This window comes from Neopsephotus bourkii, unplaced genomic scaffold, assembly GCF_033783945.1.
Source record: "Neopsephotus bourkii isolate Nb327-2 ecotype Australia unplaced genomic scaffold, CSIRO-AGI_Nbou_v1 NB_719, whole genome shotgun sequence".
Taxonomy (NCBI): domain Eukaryota; kingdom Metazoa; phylum Chordata; class Aves; order Psittaciformes; family Psittacidae; genus Neopsephotus; species Neopsephotus bourkii.
The window spans coordinates 2936408-2957744 of record NW_026901218.1 but is presented as its reverse complement, the minus strand read 5'-3'; the positions used below and the strand labels follow the sequence as shown (position 1 = coordinate 2957744).

At 42.0% G+C, this 21337-nt stretch overlaps 1 protein-coding gene across 3 annotated transcripts in view; it reads right to left on the bottom strand.

Moving 5' to 3' along the window:
- ATXN7 (ataxin 7) overlaps positions 1-20628 on the bottom strand; it is a 67039-nt gene extending 46411 nt beyond the window's left edge. The window contains exons 1-3 of one of the 3 annotated variants that reach the window (XM_061354275.1): positions 20536-20628; positions 12222-12485; positions 11554-11622 (exon numbers count right to left, since the gene is read on the bottom strand). In XM_061354275.1, coding sequence (XP_061210259.1) covers positions 11554-11622; positions 12222-12474 — 322 coding nt within the window. In that variant the 5' untranslated portion in view covers positions 12475-12485; positions 20536-20628. Of the gene's footprint in view, positions 1-11553; positions 11623-12221; positions 12486-12658; positions 12871-20535 lie in introns of those variants that run through there. The other 2 variants (XM_061354276.1, XM_061354274.1) reach the window with 2 other exon arrangements.
- Positions 20629-21337: the final 709 nt, after the last annotated feature.

Sequence of the window (21337 nt, the reverse complement as noted above, 5' to 3'; positions counted from 1 at the left end):
TCCCAGGGCTGGCCCACAATGCACCGCTTTGTGTTTGGAAACTGCTCAAAAGCTTTTGCTTCCAGCAACAGTGCGGAGCACTTGGGGAAAGATGCCAAAGGAGTCCAAGAAAGGGTATCACAGGGCCACCGTAACAGTGGGTACACCCCAAATGCTCCCGTCAGCTGGTGACATCACCCTGAGTCACTGCGATGACAAAACAACACTGGGCTTCCTGTTAAGCCTGGATTTCACGGAGTGCAGGAGAACTCTTGGTGTGATTAAGTTATAAATAAACCTGCTGATGCCGTACCTTACCAGCATTTCTTCCCATTCCAAAATGAAGAACATCAACCTATCCAGACTGTGATTTTGGTCCTTGCCCAGGACAGGGGCCTTCCTTCACATGGTTGTGGTTATCCACAATGACTCTCAATGGTGTCAGCAGGAGGAGAGAGAATTGCAGTGCTGCACAGAGAACCCCGTTTTCATCCCAAGCAGCTGTAAACAAGCCTTAGGTGAGACACACTGACAAGCACACTGAAGATTTTACTCCTGCGCTCTACCTGCTCCGTGGGTAAGAATAGTTTTCTAATCTCCAAGGCTATGAAGCTAACAGTTCAGATCATTAAATTCAGGCCACAAAAACAACAGAAGAGTCGTCTAAGTTTTACTCCAGCAAATTACATGGTGGTCTATGCTCCTGCATTTCAGGGCTCAAGCTAATAGTCAGGTAGAACCAAAGGAAATTCCCCAAACAGGGGCTGAAGTGTTTTGGACTTCTCCAAACACCCCATGGAAATAGCAGTGTTGAAATAGCCAGGCAAAGCAAACCAAGTCAGCTGGCTATTAAAGCAGGCTCGAGAAAAGAAACAACAGATAAGGAGAGGGCTCTGCCTCAGCTGAGATACAAAACATAATCAAACCATATCATGAGTAGTTCAAACATTGATATTTTCCCCAGAGTCTCATAACACAACTAGTAGTAGAAGTCTTCCTTCAGTGACTTGGCCACAAAAGAAAGATAAAAAAGAATATTTAGGACAAAAATTTGCAGTCTATTCTGTAAGCACATATTGCACCAGCTTTGGTAAGAAAAACAGTTCTATTGAATTTGGATCAAAACTGCTCTGTAAATTCCAAAATACAACATGGAACAGTAGCTCCTGAACAAGCATGACTTCCAGACAGATGCTCTGGGTAACACATCTTATACAGAAAGAAAAAACAAAATTGCTTTTATAATTCAACTTTAAGTATTTTTATGAAGCAAATGCTACCCACCAGGAAATTCATTTAAGCCTTTCCTCTCAAACACTTCCATTTAGTCCCAGTGAGAGCAGGACAACTGCCACCTCTCTTAACAGGGCAGAACAGAGACATTCAAACACAGATTCTATGTTTTAAAAAATTAATTATCTGAAGAAAACATTCTAAAAACCAAAGTAATATCCCTTACAAAAAAAAGCCCAGCAAAGCCTTCTAGTTGTCAAAGTTAAACTTCTCTAACACATTTCCAGAGTCATATTAATTGAACAGGAATGAAACAGCCAACTGTAGTATTTCCTGGGGAAAGTAGGAAAAATCCTGGGAAAACTTATTATTTTGAAAGCTGTTTTCCACATTATTTCACATGGCTGTCTCAATAATCCAACACCCTCACTGTCTGGCTAATGGGAACACTTTTCATTCCTTCGATATAGCCATCAAAACCACAGCCAGCTAACTCAAATCTTTGCAGTCTGAGGCCTCTGGATATTCCTCATTACTATAGATTTGCTCTGAAGGGATAAGAAGGATATTTGGTATGGCTCACACTCACATACACTGTATAGATGATCCCTCTTTCTCCTGCTATCATTTGCAACAGCCTTACAATAAGAGATAAAAATAAATGGTTCCGTAACTCTTCCTCAGCAGAGTAACTCACATTCAAAAAGTATCTTCTCCAGTTCACAAAGTTACTGGGAACCACCTCAGGAATCGCAGTCAAAAACCCTTTTGATTTCTATTACCTGGCTTTCTGACAGGGCTAATTACTGAAAATTCATAAATACTAAAAACATACTAACCAGTATGTTAAATAAGATAAACTAGTCCTTGCTCACTGTTTAGTTTTCACAATACACTACTCATAACTGATATACACTGCAGTTACCCATTGACATATCACCTCATATAGAGATCCCCAAGATACAAGATCTGCTATGCTCACACAGGTAGCCATGTAAAAACTGGATCAAATTCACTCTGAAATGATTCATCATCAAGCACAGGCCAACAGGTTTGAGGATTACCAGACCTAATAGATGCTGGAAAATTCAGCACCTTCTTTAAGCAACCATCACTTTGTTTTGGAAACAACTTGACAGTTAGAATGCAACCACTGTTTCACAAATGTTTCACTCAGCAGAGATGGAGGAGCTGCTTAATCCCACATTACTGGGAGGAAAAAAAAAAAAAAGGTTGCAGAACCACACCCCAGGTATAAACTGATACGGGTTTTCTGTATTTTACCCTGAAACAATAGCCATAGGGTGTCACTTAGGCTGCATACACCTTGACAAAGCAATGGCTACAATACCCAGGGACTGACAATTAAAATGTTTGCATTAGAGAAGTACTTTGCTGGCTGATCGCAGGTTGTAGTGAATGTGGCTGTCACACACACAAAGTCTCACTGGCCAAGCCCATACCCTGGTCCTGCACCCTCCTTCCAGTCAGAATCAAGACTTCAGTGGCTCAACAAGACCTCACATCCCTAGACACTACCTACTAAACTATCAGAACCAAAATTTTTCCACTGACAATACCTACCACTGTGTTTATGCGGTCAGTGAAAATGCCAGTAGAGCAAAAAATGTATTTGTGAAGGGCAAAATACAACTGAATTTGGTGTTAGAAGAAATGTTACTGTGTAGTCAGCATATTATTTGCTTTTCAAATGTAAGCTTCAACGCTTCATTTTAATGCAAGCTGCCATAGGACTTTCAGACAACTTTAACAGCATTACACTGTCCAACAAACTTTCCTGCAAATAAAAAGAGCTCTAGATGTCCAAACAAAAACGCACAGAACACCACAGACTTACAACCCCAAAGCTGCCCCCTATTGATTTTAGCCTTTCAGCTGCTTTGTGTATACGTTTTCAGTGCCAGTTAAGAATGCTGCATTTTCCTTTAATGTTTCTAGCGTGATAGAAAGATGACAAAGTTTTCTGACTGTTCTAACACACCAGAAGAGAAGGGGGGCATAACCAATTCTCCCTTTCACCTTCTTTTATCAATGAAGTTTGTCTGTGGACTACGCTGAAGCTATCGAAAGTCAAAATCAGGGCAGGGTGAGACTGTAAATAAATGATCCTTCTCATGGGAAAGCAGGTTCCCACAAAAGAGCTTATTCCACAAGGGCTAACAAGCATCGTTTACACACAAGTAACTGAGCACTTGAGTATTTCTCATCTACTTGAGCCAATAACCTGGGATATTTACCATCATGATGACCATTTCCAAAGCTAGCGATCGTGGCTCCAACTGATGTGGGAGCAGCTGTGAGTGCAGTTTACTTTGATGAAGTCATCCCTGTAGTATCTGGGGTTACCACGGGTATCCAGCTTACCATGAGATTCAGTCTGACAGCAACTGCACTACCGGACGTGGCTCACATCTGTATACAGCCTGCACAGGCAGGGAGAACTTTTGACTGTGCAAAGCCTTCTAGCAACGAGAACAGTGATTACAATACATTCTTTGCCTTCCATAACAACTGCTTTTACAGTTGTGCTACTCTGCTCCAATACACTTTGAATCCCCTTTGCCAGATTTTAACGCTGCTACAAACTTGAAGTACACTGTTAGAATGAGTCCAGAGGAGGCCACGAAGATGCCCTGAGGGGTGGAGCACCACTGCTCTGGAGACAGGCTGAGAGAGCTGGACTTGTTCAGCCTGGAGAAGTCAAGTCTCTGGGGAGACCTTAGAGCAGGTTCCAGTGCTTAAAGGAGCGAACAACAAAGCTGGAGAGGGGCTTTTGATAAGGACCTATAAGAACAGGACAAGGGGGAATGGCTTTAACCTGACAGAGGGGAGATTTAGAGTAGATTTTGGGAAAAATCCTTCACTGTAAGGGAGGCTCTGGCACAGACTGCCCAGAGAAGCTGTGGCTGCCCCATTGCTGGCAGTGTTCAAGACCAGTCTGGACAGGGTTTAGAGCAACATGCTCTAGTGGAAGGTGTCCCTGCCCACGACATGGGGTTGGAATGGGATGAGCTTTAAGGTCCCTTCCAACCAAAACCATTCTATGGTTCTACAAAGCTGCATTCATCTCCTACACTGTAAGAATGTCTAGGTAATAACCTTGGTATCCTAGAATCATAGAATAGTTAGGGTTGGAAAGGACCTTAAGATCATCAAGTTCCAACCCCCGTGCCACCGGCAAGCACACCTCACACTAAACCATGCCACCCAAGGCTCTGTTCAACCCAGCCTTGAAAAGTGACAGGGATGGAGCATTCACAGCTTCCCTGGGCAATCCATTCCAGTGCCTCACCACCCTTTCAGTAAAGAATTTCCTCCTTATATTCAATCTAAACTTCCCCTGTTTAAGTTTTAACCCGTTACCCCTTGTCCTCTCACTACAGCCCCTAATGAAAAGTCCCACCCCAGGGTCCTTATAAGCCCTCTTCAGATACTGGAAGGCTGCTATGAGGTCTCCACGCAGCCTTCTCTTCCCCAGGCTGAACAGCTCCAACTTTCTCAGCCTGTCTTCATACAGGAGGTGCTCCAGTCCCCTGATCATCCTTGTGGCCTCCTCTGGACTTGTTCCAACAGTTCCATGTCCTTTTTATGTTGAGGACACCAGCCCTGCACACAATACTCCAAGTGAGGTTTCACGAGAGCAGAGTAGAGGGGCAGGATCATCTTCGATCTGCTGGTCACTCTCCTTCTAATGCAGCCCAGGATATGTTGGTTACATACGAGCAACTTCCACACCACTGGTGATTTTATTCATTAAAAATGAAGAGAAACAATTTTAAAGCATGTTATAGACTGTTCAGAATACTTCATTACAAATCAAATACTGTAATGCTTTGTGAAAGATTAATTTTTTTCTGTTTTGTAAGTGCTAAGACATCACATGTATCTCCAGCTGTCCTGTGGATGTTACAGCCATACGCTAGCATAGTCAGAGAAGGTGTAAGAACTGTATGCATTTTCTTTTATAGATCCACTGCAGTGGAAGCAATAGCTTTTAAAATAGTTACCTTAGAGACAGTAATCTGCATCCTCTTAACCCAATTTATTTAAAAGTACCCTTCACTAAGCCTTTGTGTCTTTCCTGCTCTACTTAGGTACTAGTGTTATCAAATCTAATATTACAGTCATATTTCTACATACTTATATCGTTGTTCTTCTCTTACTGAGCATCTGTAGATAAATATAGAACAGAAACTATATAAAAAGCAGTATTTAATCAAGAATTATCAAGACATCACCTCTTCCACGTAGGGATAACCCAGCTAATCATACATACCTCTTAAGAAGTGTTAGGTAACAACGAGTTCCTGACAGCGATGTATGTGTACAGACAACCATCTCAAAGGTTCTTATAAAGAGAAAAATACCCTGCTTTCTCACATATTACAGACAGATTGAGGCAGTTTTTTTTGCTGCAGTTCCACTGAAAGTCCCCAAGGCTTTGCAATCACACTAATACTACAGTACTATCAAAAACCTGCAAAGTATCTTTAAAGCATAAAAGATGACACAGTTCTAAGTTGCAGTCGAACATCACAATATTCTATTTATAACATGTGACTCATCTCAGCAGAAATAATTAAATATTGTAAACAGAACTTGGATTTGAGGGAAAAAATAACAAGAAAACGAGGACCAGTCACTGCAGATCAGCTCAAAATCCTGTCACACTGCATGGGGCTTAAGCTATCTCATCAAATCTCTCCAATTTTCTTAAACAGTTCAATGCACTTTTAAAGTCTCCTTGTAATTGTTTTACGATAACCAGCCCACAAATCCTTACACTGATTTGTGTAAATAGTCAATTAAAATGCAATGAAATGAAGAGGAGATTTATCTGATTACAGACTGTGAACAGCTATGCAGGATGTCAAAAGGGAAGAGTGGCACTTTGTACTGCTACCTTGAAATATGTATTTCAATCTATTACAAATTCTCACCATGTATTTGCAGGCAGTCAAGAACTATAGAGCCCTCTAAGCATCTTAGACATGATTTAACACAACAAAAATCAACTCAATTGAGCACCTCCCAAGGCTGAATAAAGACAAATATGAAATAAGATGCTCTTACTTGTATTTACAACTTAATACTGGAACAAAAGTTTCATAAATACCTTCATTATTTAATGAACTTGTTGCTGGGAAAATTCTAGATGTTGGGTCTGTGTAGTAAAGATGCTCCTAGTGAGCCTTCCTGGCCTGGTCCTAGATTTCACTGCTCGACCCTGCCCAGCTCGGGGTTCAAGAAGAACAAGGGTTCATCACATATACCCTCACAGCTCTGGTTAACTTCCATTTACAACAACTAACGTAATCAAATCTGAAAGCTTATAATGAATGCCCTTCCTAGAGGTTCATGGAGTCTCTTCCCCCATGCCCAGGACATACTAACTGTCCAAGAGCCAAAGTTCAACTGTTATCAGGTGACACGATGCTGAAGAAAATTTGCTTTCACCTGCAATCCAAATGGATTCCTGCAGTCACAAAGTCTTCTGAAGGTGCCCACCAAAATCTGGCAACCTGCACTCCCACAGAATATTCAACACATGCTTTACTAAGACCAGTATAGTCTAAAAACTGTTAAGACTGGTTCCACGCTACGCCACCACACAGCAAGCATCAACTTAGATCCTTCCAAGCACCATCAAATGCACCAGTGACCATCGCTCAACTGACCCAAACCTATGACGAATTGTCTCCTCTGCATCTCCCTCCACAACCATCTGAGGACCACCTCAGCCAAAACAGCCTGGCTACATATAGAAAGCAATCACACACTTCCTCAGGATACTCAGAAGCACCAAGTGCAAACAGAAAAAATCAGTGGCAGCCTGTATGGATGCTGTAAGGGTGGCCAAGACCTTTTTAGCCAAGATTCAAGAATCTTAATCCATGATGATTGATCAAATCGAGCTCAAGACCCAAGTTACAACTGTTCTCTACTCCTCCTAATCCTTTGTTGCCATTTAGCTATAAGCTATGGTGATGGTACTAGTGAAGTGCTTGAAATAGGCAATACCAAGGGATTCAACTCTTAAAGTATGCAACACACCAAAACAAACAAGGGGCTGTATATGTAAGTAAGTGAAAGAATGAGATGTTTAAGCTCTAGTAAAGACACCCCACGGTTTCAGAATGCCCTAAATACATTATTAAACACCTAATTTCAAACTGTCTAACCAAATCTTCTCCACGCTTATTTTCCATTCTGAGATGCTGTAATTTCCTTCACATTCTTCTTATTATACAGATCTTAAACTTATTTCATAAGTCGATATAAGAATCTAACAGACTTTCACCCCAATGACTTCAAGTCATAGCAAGTAGCTATGATCTCTGTGAAGAGCAGATAGGTTCTTTCCTCTGTCTCCCCAATCCAGCCTTGGTGGCGGTGGTGATTTGTATTAAATAGAACAAATAGAACAAAACCAAAAGCACAACATACAAGATAACTGGTAGCAACTAGGAGTCTAGTGCGGGGAGAGTCAGTTTCTCAGGGGGTGAGAGAGGGCTAAGCCCCCAATCCCAATAAGCAACTTCAGATCTGTTTCTACTTAGTGAGCGAAAGTCTTCCATAGAGTGAAAGGAATGAACCTCTTGTCAAATTCTGCAAGAAGCGTAAGTTCACCCTGTTGAAGCCTGTCCATGTTACCATGAATGAACTCTGTGCTCACACACACAGTTCTATTTTATCTTCGCAACAGTAACTGGGCAAACCCAATTCAACAAAGGCTCGCAAGAATCTCCTGAAAATGAACTTGTTTGCCAAAATCTTTCAATGTTTGTAAGAATCATCATGTTCAAATGAAAACTACAGGCACGTCGACCTCCTTTTGAGACCTGCTGCATCTCCAAGCTGAACTAGGCATATGTGAGCACACTGGCTGCATCCGTTGGCACATGCTCCCAGCATCACAAGTCTGAAGATGCGCTTCAGCAATGTTTCATTTCAAAACAAAAGAAAAAATGCATGAAGAAGACTATATTTTCTGCCTTGCCATTTTAGGATGCATTTATAGTTTATAATGCAACATGCTGTACTTGCTTCATCACAGCAAAAGCTGTGTGGCAGAGGAATCACACCTTCAGCTGGTTCACAAGCAGTAAGCAGTTAAGTGACTGTGTGAGCTAAAAGATTCTGTCATGTGAACTACGTATGAAAATAACTGAAACTATCGCTTCCAACATGCTCTTACATCGACAGTACTGCTCATCACAAGAAGATTTGAGTGTAAAAAGTGAATTTTAAAGGGTACTTTAAAGTAACATTTTTTCCGTGATGATGGATGCTCCTTTCTTATTTCCATCTGTTGCGCATTTTCCATACCAAAAGTGAGCCTAGTCCATTGGGCTTGTACCTTGTTCCTGCAGCTCCGATTTCTACATCAAAGCACAGTGTGGCCTGCTACTGCTTCGAAAAGCAGTAGAAGCATCCAGCAAGTTTCTCACTTTGTGAAGGTCTGTGAGGATGCCAGCAGGAATGACTGCATGTTATGGATTAGCAGAACAGAAAGCACATAAGAGCAGTGAAAAAGAAACAGTGAAGTAAAAGAGACAAACATAGGAAGTTTGGGAAGCTCAATTTTTTGTTCTTACTTTGATGTGAGCTTGGTTACATCAAGAACGGTTAGATACAGAAAAAAAAAAGTGTATGAGACTATGAATTAATTTTAGTTTCCTGACCCTTACATGGAACTAGCATCACTGACAGGTATTAAGGACTCATCAGGCTTCACAACCAAAAGCACGCTGAGAGGAGCTGCCTGATCAGCCAATAGGAACTGCCAGTGACAAAGACGTGCCCAAAATCCTGCCTCTCTCCACAGCTTGCAAATGTTGTCCTGGAATTACACAGTTATGTCCTTTATTCCTTTAAAGAAATAACAGGCATTATTCTTTCCCTACAAACATAACAAAAGGAGGAGCTGGAAATGCTAAGTCCCTTTTTAATACAGTGTTACTACAACGGGAATGCTCAGTCTTCGCTCAGGAGAAACAGACACTCTTTCCTACCACCCCGAAATCCACCTCTCACCAGGCAGGCTGATGATGAAGCTGTTCCCACTAGAACACGCAGAGAAACCACATGTGGGAAAGGAATCAAGTACATGCCACGACCCAGTGGGTACACAGGCGAGTGGGAACCTGACCTGAAAGCTGACAATGGTTAAATAAAGCAAGCAGTTCTTGGGTTTGAACCCGATTCTAATAAGTGGGCTGTAAAGTCATGTTCCCTCCTTCGCTGCCTCTCCAGGCCATGAATATTTAATTCTTTTATGCAAACTGGAAGAGTTGCAATGCAAGGTTAAATTAGCCTAAATAACCTTGAAATCCTTTTGTGAAGTTGGGCCTCTGAGTCAACTCCCGATCTGGAGAGAAATAACTTTGTTACACAACGAGTTCTGTTGTTGGCTATATTTAAAACACTGTGTGGTACAAAGACAAAATCTTGAGGTTAGATTTGATTTGCCAGAATGTATACCATTGGTTCACCTTCCTATGCTAAGATCCATGGTTTAGACAGTTCAATTATTTAAGGTTTGTGCCTCATTTTTGAATGCAAAATTCTTCCTGGGAAAAGGAATCAGTTACAGGATTCTCAAAGTTGTATTTAATAACACAACACACACACTTGCTCGCAACTTTTGCTGCTCTGTAAGTGCAAACTGAGCTTTTTCTTCTGCTTTATTTTGCTCCCTATACAATAGCTACAGGTAGACACCAAGGCAGCGTCTCATCCCTGTGTCATAAAGCAACCAAAACAAACAGAGGTCTGGAAGCCTGACAGGGCTACTAAGTTTCACTTTTAATTCTCACAGTACTTTATGAACTTCCTTTAACTCCTAACCCTACAAATGGCTTGCATGGCTGGAGTCAGTGCAGAGAAGCTGTGTCTCAGTGGTCAGCCTATGCAAAAACAGTTTCATGAGCTCTCTCCAGAGGAAAAGAAAAAAAAGATTATTCTTCACCCTGCCAGCTAATCTTTGAAATCTGGAAACCGTAGATGCTTGCATTTTAAGAGGTAGAAATAAGAAAGAATGTTTGAAAATCCTTATTAGTAAAATCTTTATGAGGGTAATGTGTACGCTTATTGTTACAAATGCTGTTCTAGCACTTGAATGATTTGTCTATACAGAAAAATAAATATCCAACACAACTACTACTAGATTGGAACTCAGCAGTGGAAGTAATAAGGTCGTTTTTTAAATGCCTAAGAACTTAAGCAGACACTCAGAAGCTAGCACAATGGCACAAATGATGCTGAACGCCACAGCACAGCTGCCTGTTACATCTTTCTTACAGGTCACTGACCACTGACTTTGGTCCTAGAAATTGATTTTTCCACAATGTTAGCAACAGTAGGAATTCTACAACAAACAGATATTCTGATTCAGCCTCAAGATGTGTCACTGCCCCCCCACCATATTAGTCTATGCCACCTTGCTTGAGACTTCACCTGCTGTCTCTAGCTCACAAGTAGGTAAGCACTGAATCAGATCATCTCCTAAGGTCCTAAACCAAGTTTACAAACTCAGTCTTCCATTTCTAACAGCATCAAATTAATTATTTGGAATTAATAGATCTAGTATTTAAAACAGCAAGGCCTGTTCTGTGACACACTTCTTCAAGTCCAACAGTACCGAGCTAGCAACAACAATATAAGGAAAGTTTTTGAACATTTCTCTACTATAAAACAACTGTTAGACTGGAAAAACAAACAAACAGAAATTGAACACCACAAATCAGACTCATTACTGTTGGGTTTTTTCCACTCCCTGTTACAAAGTTACCAATAATCTATACCTTTCATTCATCATCTGCTTACAACTTGAAGCAGCATTGTTACTCTTGAGATGAACTGTGCTGTTAATGGGCTTTTGCTAATCACAGGTGAAAGGTCACTCTCATTTAGGAGTACCCTAACAAATAAACATTAACACATGGCCATGACAGAGTAAAGGTATCAGTGTTCAAGCACTGACAGTGATTACACTAAAAGTCAAAATGTTTTAGCTCAAGAGAAAATATCAGTGCTGTTCACACAGCTTCCTTTTAGTCTTATTTGTAGTTTTAAATAATAATCCAAAGAGAAATACTGTAAAGACAACAAGTAACCCCTGCCCTACCTTGTAGTTTTGAGATTATATATTAATTTAATAACAATGCTAATGACACCACTCACTGACAGGCCGCAAGTCCCAAATCCAAAGCGATAGGATTGAAGTCTCTCTTCTCTTTCCCACACACGTCCTCTCATAACTCGTTACGAGAAGAAAAACTTCTCAGTGCACTTCTTTTCATGACTGAATCAACTCACCTTCTCGGCAAAGTCGCATTGCTTCTCGGTTCCGGCCGTATTCCTTGAAACTTTCTTCTAACGCCGTTCCTAAAACCGAAAAGCCACAAGATGTCAACGCGCACACAAGTCCGAGAGCAGAACTGACCCCTCCGCTACTGACCGCCCGTTCCCCCGCGGGAACAAACCGGTAACTCAGGAATAGGCGCTCCAGTCGCTGCCGCAATAAGCACGGCTTCCTAGAGCCTGACGCCTCTCGTCCCGTCCCCAGCAGCGGAGCCGCTGTCACGGCGGGGGGCTGCCTCACCTCAGCCGGGACCTGCCCCCGCCCCAGGCCGGGGCTCAATCGGGGGCAGGAGCAACCGGCCTCCGGGGACCGGCTCAGACCTCCCAGCACCGTGTCCCGGATTAAAGGAACTGGGGCAAAGCGTTCCTCACCCCGCGCCGCGCCCGAGCCCAGGGACCGCACACCGGACAACGAACTCGGCCGCGACATTAGGGGGAAGCGCGACGGGAGCAGAAACGGACACAACCGCCTCCTAGGGCCCGGTCCCCGCGGCGCCCTCCGGCCGGGCACCCTGCCGCGCCGCACCGAGGGCAACCCCCCCCACTACAAACCAGGCCGGTAGAACGGTTGAGGATGGGGGGGGTAGGGGTGGTGGTGGAAGTGAGGCTTGGCGGCCACTCACCGTCGTTCCCGTGAAGTTTAGCAGCATCGACCCAATGGCTCCAGGGTTGCCCCAGCATCGCCTCGGGGCTGGGCAGGGACCTGCGCTCTCCGACGGCCGCCATTGCCGCTGCGGTGGCGGCGGGGCCGGCGCCGCTCCCGCCTCCGCCTCCGCCTCCTCCTCCTTCGCCGTGGCGGGGCCGCCGCTGCCGCTGCCTAACCGCCGCCGCGCTGCGCTGCTCCCTCCTGACGTCACCCGCGGCCCGCGCCGACATTCTTTCCGCTGCTATAGAACGTAACGAGAGGGTGGGGGGGAGGGGGGGAAGTCATCGGGAGCTTTTTAAGGTGGCGCCGCGCTCTTTAAGGAAGCGCCGAGGCGATGACAACCAGCTTTAATGGCTTTTAACCCCTTTTCCCTCTTCTCCTCTAGGAAACTCTATAGGGAAGGCGTCCACTCACCTCAGCGGCGGCCCATGGGGAAGGAGCCGGGCTCCCATTATTGTACTGGGAAGCGCTCCCTTTCCTCTTTATTGCGCTAACAAAGCGGCGGAAGGGAGCTGGGATAAAGGAGGGTTATACCGTCCTCCAGGCGCTTCCCGGCTCCATGGGCCGCTCTTTCTCAAGCCTCACCGCGACCCTACAAAAACAACGGCCGCATCACAACCCCGCCTGGCACCGGGGAGAAGGGGGGACGGAAAGGAGGAACGCGACGCTGAAGGAGGCGTGACGCGCAAAAGCGGCTCCTCCCCGCTTGACCGGTCCACCTTAAATGCGGTGCCTCCTTAAAGGCAGCGGAGAGCAGGAAACGAGTTCTCGGCGGGTGGAGGCCCGATCCCCGTCCCCCCCCCGAAGGCCCGGGGACCCAGGCGTTGGAGGGGGGGGGGACGGGGCCGGGCCTCCGCGTTCGTTCTCCTAGTAACCTGTCTCAGGGGGAGGTCTTGTCATTGATATTCCACGTTTCTTTTTACCCAACAGTGTTTTGGTTGTGTTTTATTTCCCTAAACTTTGGAATAAAAGCTCGGATTAAAGGATCTTTTCGTGCTTGGCAACTCCTAGTTACGAAGTTTAAGCAAAATCGAGTTATTTGCTAAAAAACATCCCAGAACTCATTACGAGAAGGAAATTTATTATAGTTTCTAAACTGTAGATTCTAACCCCCAATTTATTACAGGGCTCTCTCTTCGATAGAATAAAAAGTTCTAGTAACAACGTAAAATAAATTTGCAAAGGTTTATGGCCACACTTGATGCTGCCGTCAGTGCCAGCATCACAGAATCATAGAATAGTAAGGGTTTGAAAGGACCTTAAAATAATCTAGTTCCAACCCCCCCTGCCATGGGCAGGAATGCCTCACACTAAACCGTGTCACCCAAGACTCCATCCAACCTGGCCTTGAACACTGCCAGGGATGGAGCATTCACAGCATCCTCAACAAAATAGCTAAAATCTTAGAAAAAAAGTAACTTGCTGGTTCCTCAGCCCATGTGTAGTACGTGTAAGCACAGGACTCAAACTGCTTACAGATCCCATATGTGCATTTGCAAAACCAGGCAACAGAAATCAAAGATGTAAATAAATCTGTTTAGGCTACAAGGTCCCAGTCCTGCAGAGGGGTGTATACATGCAGGCTTAGTAAAGGCTTCACTGGTTTCCTTTAAAGTGTGGAACTATACAAGCTACAGATCATAGAATCATGGAACGGTTTGGGTTGGAAGGCTTAAAGCTCATCCAGTTCCAACCCCTGCTGTGGGCAGGGACACCTTCCACAAGAGTAGGTTGCTCCAAGCCCCGTCCAACTTGGCCTTGGACACTGATAGAGATAGGACAGCCACAGCTTCTCTGGGCACCCTGTACCAGCGCCTCACCACACTCACTGTAAAGAACTTCCTTGTATCTAATCTAAATCTACCATCTTTCATCTGTTTCTTCCCAAATTCTTGCATATAGAAGATGCAGAAATATGAGTTCATCAGACAATCATCATATGGGATCGGCTGTCATTGTAAGAACAGTTTCAGTGTTCCACTCAACTGATAATTTATGTCACACTCGGAATGCATCTTGTAGAATTGTAGATCTAATACAGAATCTTGTCTTGATCACTGCAAATCTAAGTTAACTCCCTAATAAAAGGCAAACACCAACAGATGTATAGAGCAACAATGATTCCTGCTGCAGACATCTGTAGTAGGGTTAATTAACAAAGGCTATCAATTTCTGAAGCTCAGCCTTGACCTTTCAGACAATTACACTCTTAACTGTACTGCAGCTTCCCAAAACAGTGAAATAATTCCTCCTCTTAGTTTAAGCACGAGTGAAGATGTTTATGGAACTAGAATCTAAAGACAAAAGATGAATGATGGGCATTATTGCTTGATTAATTATCAAACTATATGCTTTGTAATACAGAAAGCTACTTAAAATCAAAGCTGAGAACATGATTGGAAAAAAAATGTGAGGCGCTAAACAGTTCCTGGACAGAGCTTTTTTTGCAGTGTAGAAGCCAGATAGGAAAAAAAAAAAATAAAAATCATGATTTCCTTCAAGCTTAGCTCTTCAAATGCTCCACAAATGGAGTCTAACAACATCCATACTGAATTCTGACTCCAGCCATAGGATAAGGCATGTTACAGACAGAACTATATTTTCTGTGTCAAATAATCTGGTTTACGTTACAAACTTCACTCATACAGCTCCCCTGTAGTCTGGAGAAAGCAGACAGAAAAAGCTGCCTCAGCTGCAGTTTGGAAAAGAGTCCTTGATACATCCGAGTGTCCATCAAATTTATAAAGGCTTTTCCTATTATTTATTTTGCATAGATCATAAAGCACATACAGTGACGGGTGACCAGGCAGAGCCACAGAACACCATCATATACCTTTTAATAGTGATCAGATTTTACCAAGGTTTATCAATTTAACATTCACACATCACATGGTTCTTTTCTTTAAATATTACTGATAGATGTATGTCAAATCACACAAAAGTTCAACAGCCTCATTTGACAGAATCACACTAATCAGCCAACTACTTTAACCAACTAGTGCATCAGCAACTCTTCAGTTTCTCAGGTTGACACTCCTTAAGTTAATCAAAAGCACCTCTTGCTTTAAAAGTGCCAAGCAGGTAAAGCACACACCTCTGTTCTTTCATGCAACTTTGATTATCCCTTCTCACTCTTATTTTTTGCCCTTTCAAACTGGTTGTTACATTTTTCTCCCTCACTCTTTCACAGCTTTTGTTATTTCTTCCCTATATATTCCCACTCAAAATCTAATTCTGCAGCCTGGGCCTCAGGCTGTCCTTCCGTAATCCTTCTTCCACTAGTATTTTCCCTATGTATTGTGAATACATCAGTATTCCAGCAGAGGGAGGAAAAGTGGCAGCAGAATCATCAGTGCATCAGCTCAATGCACAAGACAGATCACTCAGAGAGCAGGAACAGGGCAGATGAAAATGTGATTTTACACGGCCTGGAAGTGGAGAGAATTTTCTTTTCCCACAAACTGACCAGGTTGAATATGTACTTGGGTTGTTTTAAGCACACAAGTTCAATTCTCTTAAATTGTTTCCATAGTGCTACACATGGATGCATTGATGATTTTAGGGAAAATAGGGAAAACCCCTGAAAATCCATGATGTTAGTAGGAGATCAGAATTGAAAATACATGTACACACTGTAGGCTTTGAACAGAAATTATTATTACAAATCTGAGACATCCAGGTGAGGAGGATGCTCATCCAGAGCCCCCTGGGCAATCAGCAGAGAGTCAGGGTAGTTTTCAGATTAGTTTGGTTCTTCCTGGTCCAAAACATTTTTGAAGAAGCCCTTCTCTTCCTGCTGGCCACAGAAGCAGTCATAGATGACCATGCACATAAATTAGGCACCTGCATTAGGTACCCAAAGTTAAGTTGGATGAATCTAGTTAGGAGTGGGAAGAACACTGGTGTGAAAAGCACTCCCTAGAAGCCAATGTTCCTTTAAGAGAACATAAAGGGGTCCAGAAATGCTAGTTTGAAGGCCTTAGCTGAGGAATGAAAACAGCTTCAGAATCAGGACTGAGACAGTGTGCGAATAACCATGAACTACTCCTGTGTGTGAACGTGAACAGGTGTTCAGAGAATGGAGAGAAGAAACAAGATCAGTTAAGTCAGATAGACAGTGGGAAAGGAAATGTGAGGCAGGAAAGCAGCAGCAAACTGTGGATGATGTGGAGAAAGCAGCCAAATAATGGGGTGAAGAAAGCATAAACAAAAAATATAACACAGCCTGCAAAATGAAAGAAAGGAGTCAAGAAGAGGAAACCAATTATACAAAAAAGGAAAACCTACAGTATTAAACCTCACTAAATAGATTTAACAATGTAACGTACGTGGTTAGTGGTACTATGATTGAATGTATGCTGACAAACTGCATACAACGACTGCTTAAAGCTGTACGTGTACCACCAGGTTTCTTTTTTTTTTTTGCCAGAGGGACTGGTAAAGCCATCCAAACAGGCAGCACTTACTTCAGCTGCTCAGTTACAACCTGTAAGACAGCCTGTGTATGGGACCTGAGATACGGTTAACACTTAACTGGAATGAAAAGGGAAGGATGAATCTGTAGCTGAACTCTTAAAAACAGAAGCACAACAATACGATTCACTGATGAGTTTCCACAATGGAAATGAAAGAAGACAAGAACTGAAGTGCAAAGGGAGAGGGAGGAGAACCTATGAGGGTGTTGCTTTATCAGTACTCAAAAGAAAAATAGTTAATTCACAACAAAGTCTGTCAAGGAAAATATCTGAGGGGCATTAAAGAAAATAAAAAAATGTTATTTCTAGCCACAAGGTATGAAATGATCAAGAAGGGCTTAAGAACCAAGAACAAATATTATTAGTGAAGACTTGTTGGCAGGTAAGATTCAGAATGAAATGACAACTCAAGCAGCTGATACACTGAAGTTCTGACCCTCTGCCAGCTCCTACTGACAGCGGTACAACGGGGAGTACAGACCGTGCATTTTAAAGTACGTCCCTGGTACAAGAACTGTAAGAATATAATTGGGCAAGTGAGGAAGCAAGACATAAAATGTTCATATAAACCAGAACAGACAGAGCTGGGAAAACTATCTGCCATTCAAAACAGACTATTTCATTCTGCTACAGAAAAATACTAATACATAAAGAAAAATGCATTATGGTAATCTGTAGCTCACCCTCACCTCCACTGAAATCAACCAACTTCTCCCTCTATAACTATACACAAGACTGTGATTCCCCAGAACAACAATCATAAGCAGCACACAATAAAAAAATTACACAACAAGCCATGCCAGTCTGTTATCCTTTCTCCCCCAGATCCTGGCTTCAGGTTGATATGTGTAATTTCATTGATGAGTAATACTTCAAAGGGGGAGTCAAAGATGCTCAGAAGTGCTGGAATACAGCTACTTTAAATACTGGAATATAAAATTACTGTGGGTAACTCTTATAAACCACCTGTACCAGGGAAGATAACAATATTGTTAAGATTTGAAGATTTAGAAGTATCCTTTTCTGAGGTGAAAAAATGGGAGAATATAGGTCAATAAATGTAAGTAAATCTGCAAAGAATTCTGCATTAGGATAAAAAGGCAACAGATGCCCCGTATGTTTATCCAAGCATTACAGTGACTATACTGAACATAATGTAACATTTTTACACCCAATTTATAAGTCAATGTCATTGCCATGGGCTAATAGGAGCTACAGTTATCTAGTAAAACTTTGCAACTATTTCCTTCTTCTCTTAACTATCAAATATGCCTCAAATGCAAGTCAAATTTCCGCAAGAATTGATGACACAGCAATCTAACAGAGAATATGGAGTGTAAGGAATACAGGAACACAGATTGTTGACCTGCATAGATGTCACTAAATACTGTCAATTTTTGAAAAGAATGTTACAGAGAATACACTGAGTAGTGACATAAAGTTTTAAAGTGTTAAAGGGAAATAGGTAAAACTACACAAGATTCATCCAGTTAATATGTGGAAATCAAACTAATGCTTATTAATTTCACATTAAGGTATTGAAATCACCTTTTGAATTTGGAAATGTTAAAACCGTTTTGCCAATCCAACTATGCAGATGAATCACTTTAATCAGAGGAATCAGAAATGGGTATGACCTTTTAAATTCTCATTTATACGTGGAGACTAAGATATTACAAATAGAATGATTAAAATACACAGCTCTTCAGGTCAATTGTAAGAAAATATTAGTGCTGAATTTCCATTTATTGAAATCAAAGCACTGGGAACAGTTTGCTACCTATGATTTTCCAATGGACCCTAACTACCACGCAAGGTTTCATAACCCTGCCTGGTTTCTTGCCAGCTTGTCCACGTAGCTCCTTGGCAATTCATTGAGGCAGAACACTGGGTCTAAGCACAGCCCTCGGGACTCAGGAGTTCCCTGAGACCACAATGATGCCTACCTACAATGTGAAGCTGCCTCAGTCCTCATACCCTCAGAAGTTCAATACACTGGTTAACATCAATTAAGGATCCTGAGAACCCTGGCACAAGGAAATTTAACTTTATACCATCCTTCTCACATATTGCTTGCTGCTTGCTGATGCTCCTTGCACTGACCACCTATTTAACTAGTTAGCAACAATACATCATACAAATTGGAGAGGGATAGGTCTACTGGACTTGACAGGATGCATGCAAGGGTGTGAGAAAGTCAGTCTGGAAGGATGTTGACTGTGAAATTGCTGGCAAACTGGCTAAACTGCTGTCCTCAAAGGGTGGTAATGGCTCAAAATCAAACTGGCCAGCAGTCACAGAGCTCCTTCGGATACACCCAAAGAAAGTGTCATACGTACAAGAGACTGTGATAGGCTGGAAGACTAGGCCAGGTTCAGGAGACACATTAAAAAACTACACAGGGCTCAGCAGCGAACCAACAATGTGATGAGAAGGTTGGAAAATTTAATGAAGAAATTCAAAGGAATTGGGTTTGCTCATCTAAAAAAGAGAAGGCTCAGCTGGGGTGTAATCACAGTCTTCCAATAAGGAAGAAAAGATACTTATAGAGAAGATGGAGGTACTCTCTTCACCAGGCCTCAGACAATCACCGGCTTTCAACAGAAGGTTGGACTAGATGTTCAGAGGATTCCTCCAATCTAGACCTTCCTATGATAATATGAAAACCTGGTAGATGTGTGACCTATTTAGTGATGAGCAACAAGGAAGTAGATAAGAACAATGCCATTTTTTGCAGCCTGAGGCACTCTGGTTTCTCAGTCTGCTGGAAAACCCAGGGAAGCATTTTGTTACAGAAACTTCATATACCACAGCTTCCAACATTACATATAAATGTCAAACATTCTTCACTCTTCTTGAACCCAGGTTAACTCATCCACTTAAATTAAGTTCTGCAGACCAGCTCCACGATAGCTGTAATGGCCCTTTCTGCTGCAACCTATTTTAAGATTTATTAAAAGATTATTTGAGCAGAAAATACTATCCATGCTATAACAAACAGGATTCTTCAAGTCTGTGCATAAGAAAAATGCAAACTTAGAGTGAAGTCTTTTATTTCATGACATCAACCAAAAAATATGTAAAATGCTGAAATGATGTGATGAAAAAGAGTACAGATAAATGTTAAGGGAAACATACAGAAGGAAACAGATATTGTTTCAATGAATTAGTAGTGCCTGATAAAACACTCTAGCACTAGCAGCTTTTTAACCAAAATTTCAATTTATTATAGCAGTTTTCTCTTCTTCCTAACATCTTGCCAAGAATGTTAGTTATAGAGAACAACCCCACTGCATCAGGCAACTGTATAGTCTTAGTTTACAATCCTGCTTTCTGAAGTTGTAAGATAACAAAACTGATGCACCTGGTAGATTATATTGTATATCAGAGCCTAACAGCCTTTAAATGCCTAAAATTATCATGGAAACTTGAAAATAGACAAAAATAATTATTCAGAAAATGCAGCTTAATTCTTCTAAAATATAATATATACATTAAAACTATTGCCTGTCTGCTACATTTTACTTCTCCAAATCACTTCATGTAAATGACTGAGAGAAACAATCCAACTTACTTTATCTAAGTCTGGCTGTTCCATGCACTAAACTCCCTTTAGGTTGATTGTAAGGTCGCTGAATTTCCCACTGAAACATATATTAAACACCTGCATTTAAAATAAAAGTCTCCCCACTGCATCTGGTAACGCTTCAGACTTGCTTTGCAATCCTACCAATATCCTGTTCCCCACACTTCTCACATCTAAAGTATGCGAATATTATGCTTAAGGAAAATATTTGGCAAAGCATGTCACAGTACCTTGAAAGTATGGTGAATCGCTGGCTTGATTTATCAATGGATCTTCATCTGTTCAGATTTTGGAAGCTGTTTCTAACTTGTATCTGATTAATTCTGAAAGAAAACAAAAAAAGCACTAAGACATTTGAAACCTTACCTCCATTTCGTAACTACAACTGTATCTACTTAAAAACTACTATGAAGCATTTCATCAATTGTACAAATTCAGTTTCTGCAATGGATTTCAAAGGTAAGCAGGGAGCTGTTATGCACTCTTATGTACAGAGCAGCTCTCTAAATGGCAGCCTGACATTACCAGAAAGGTATGCATTGGATGAAATCTCAATCTTCAGCCCAGTTACTGCACTTACATCGACTATTACTGACCAGACTTCCAAGCAGGCAGTTGTAACCACAAGGCTGGTTACACGACAGGGCTGGATTTTCTACCCAGGATTTTGCTAGAATACAGCACGATCTTACAACAGGGGCTCTCTGTACAGAGTCATTGACATTTTTACCACCATGTCATAGAACACAGCTAGCTAAAAATGATCCCTCACGTAACAGTCCTCAGTGACTAGAACTGCATTGCTGATGAAGGATTTCACAAAAGCTTGGGAGATGTATAGGTTGAGGTTGTCCTTCCCACCAAAAGAACTTTCATCATCACAATCAAAATCCTTTCATTCAATGCTTATAAACTTATACAGGAACCAAATGTAAGCCTAGTTTGCTCTGGCTGAGCATAAATCAAACCAAAGCCCTGTTAAAACATTAAGAAATTTTCAACCATCCTTGTGCACAGGTTATGTGAAAGATC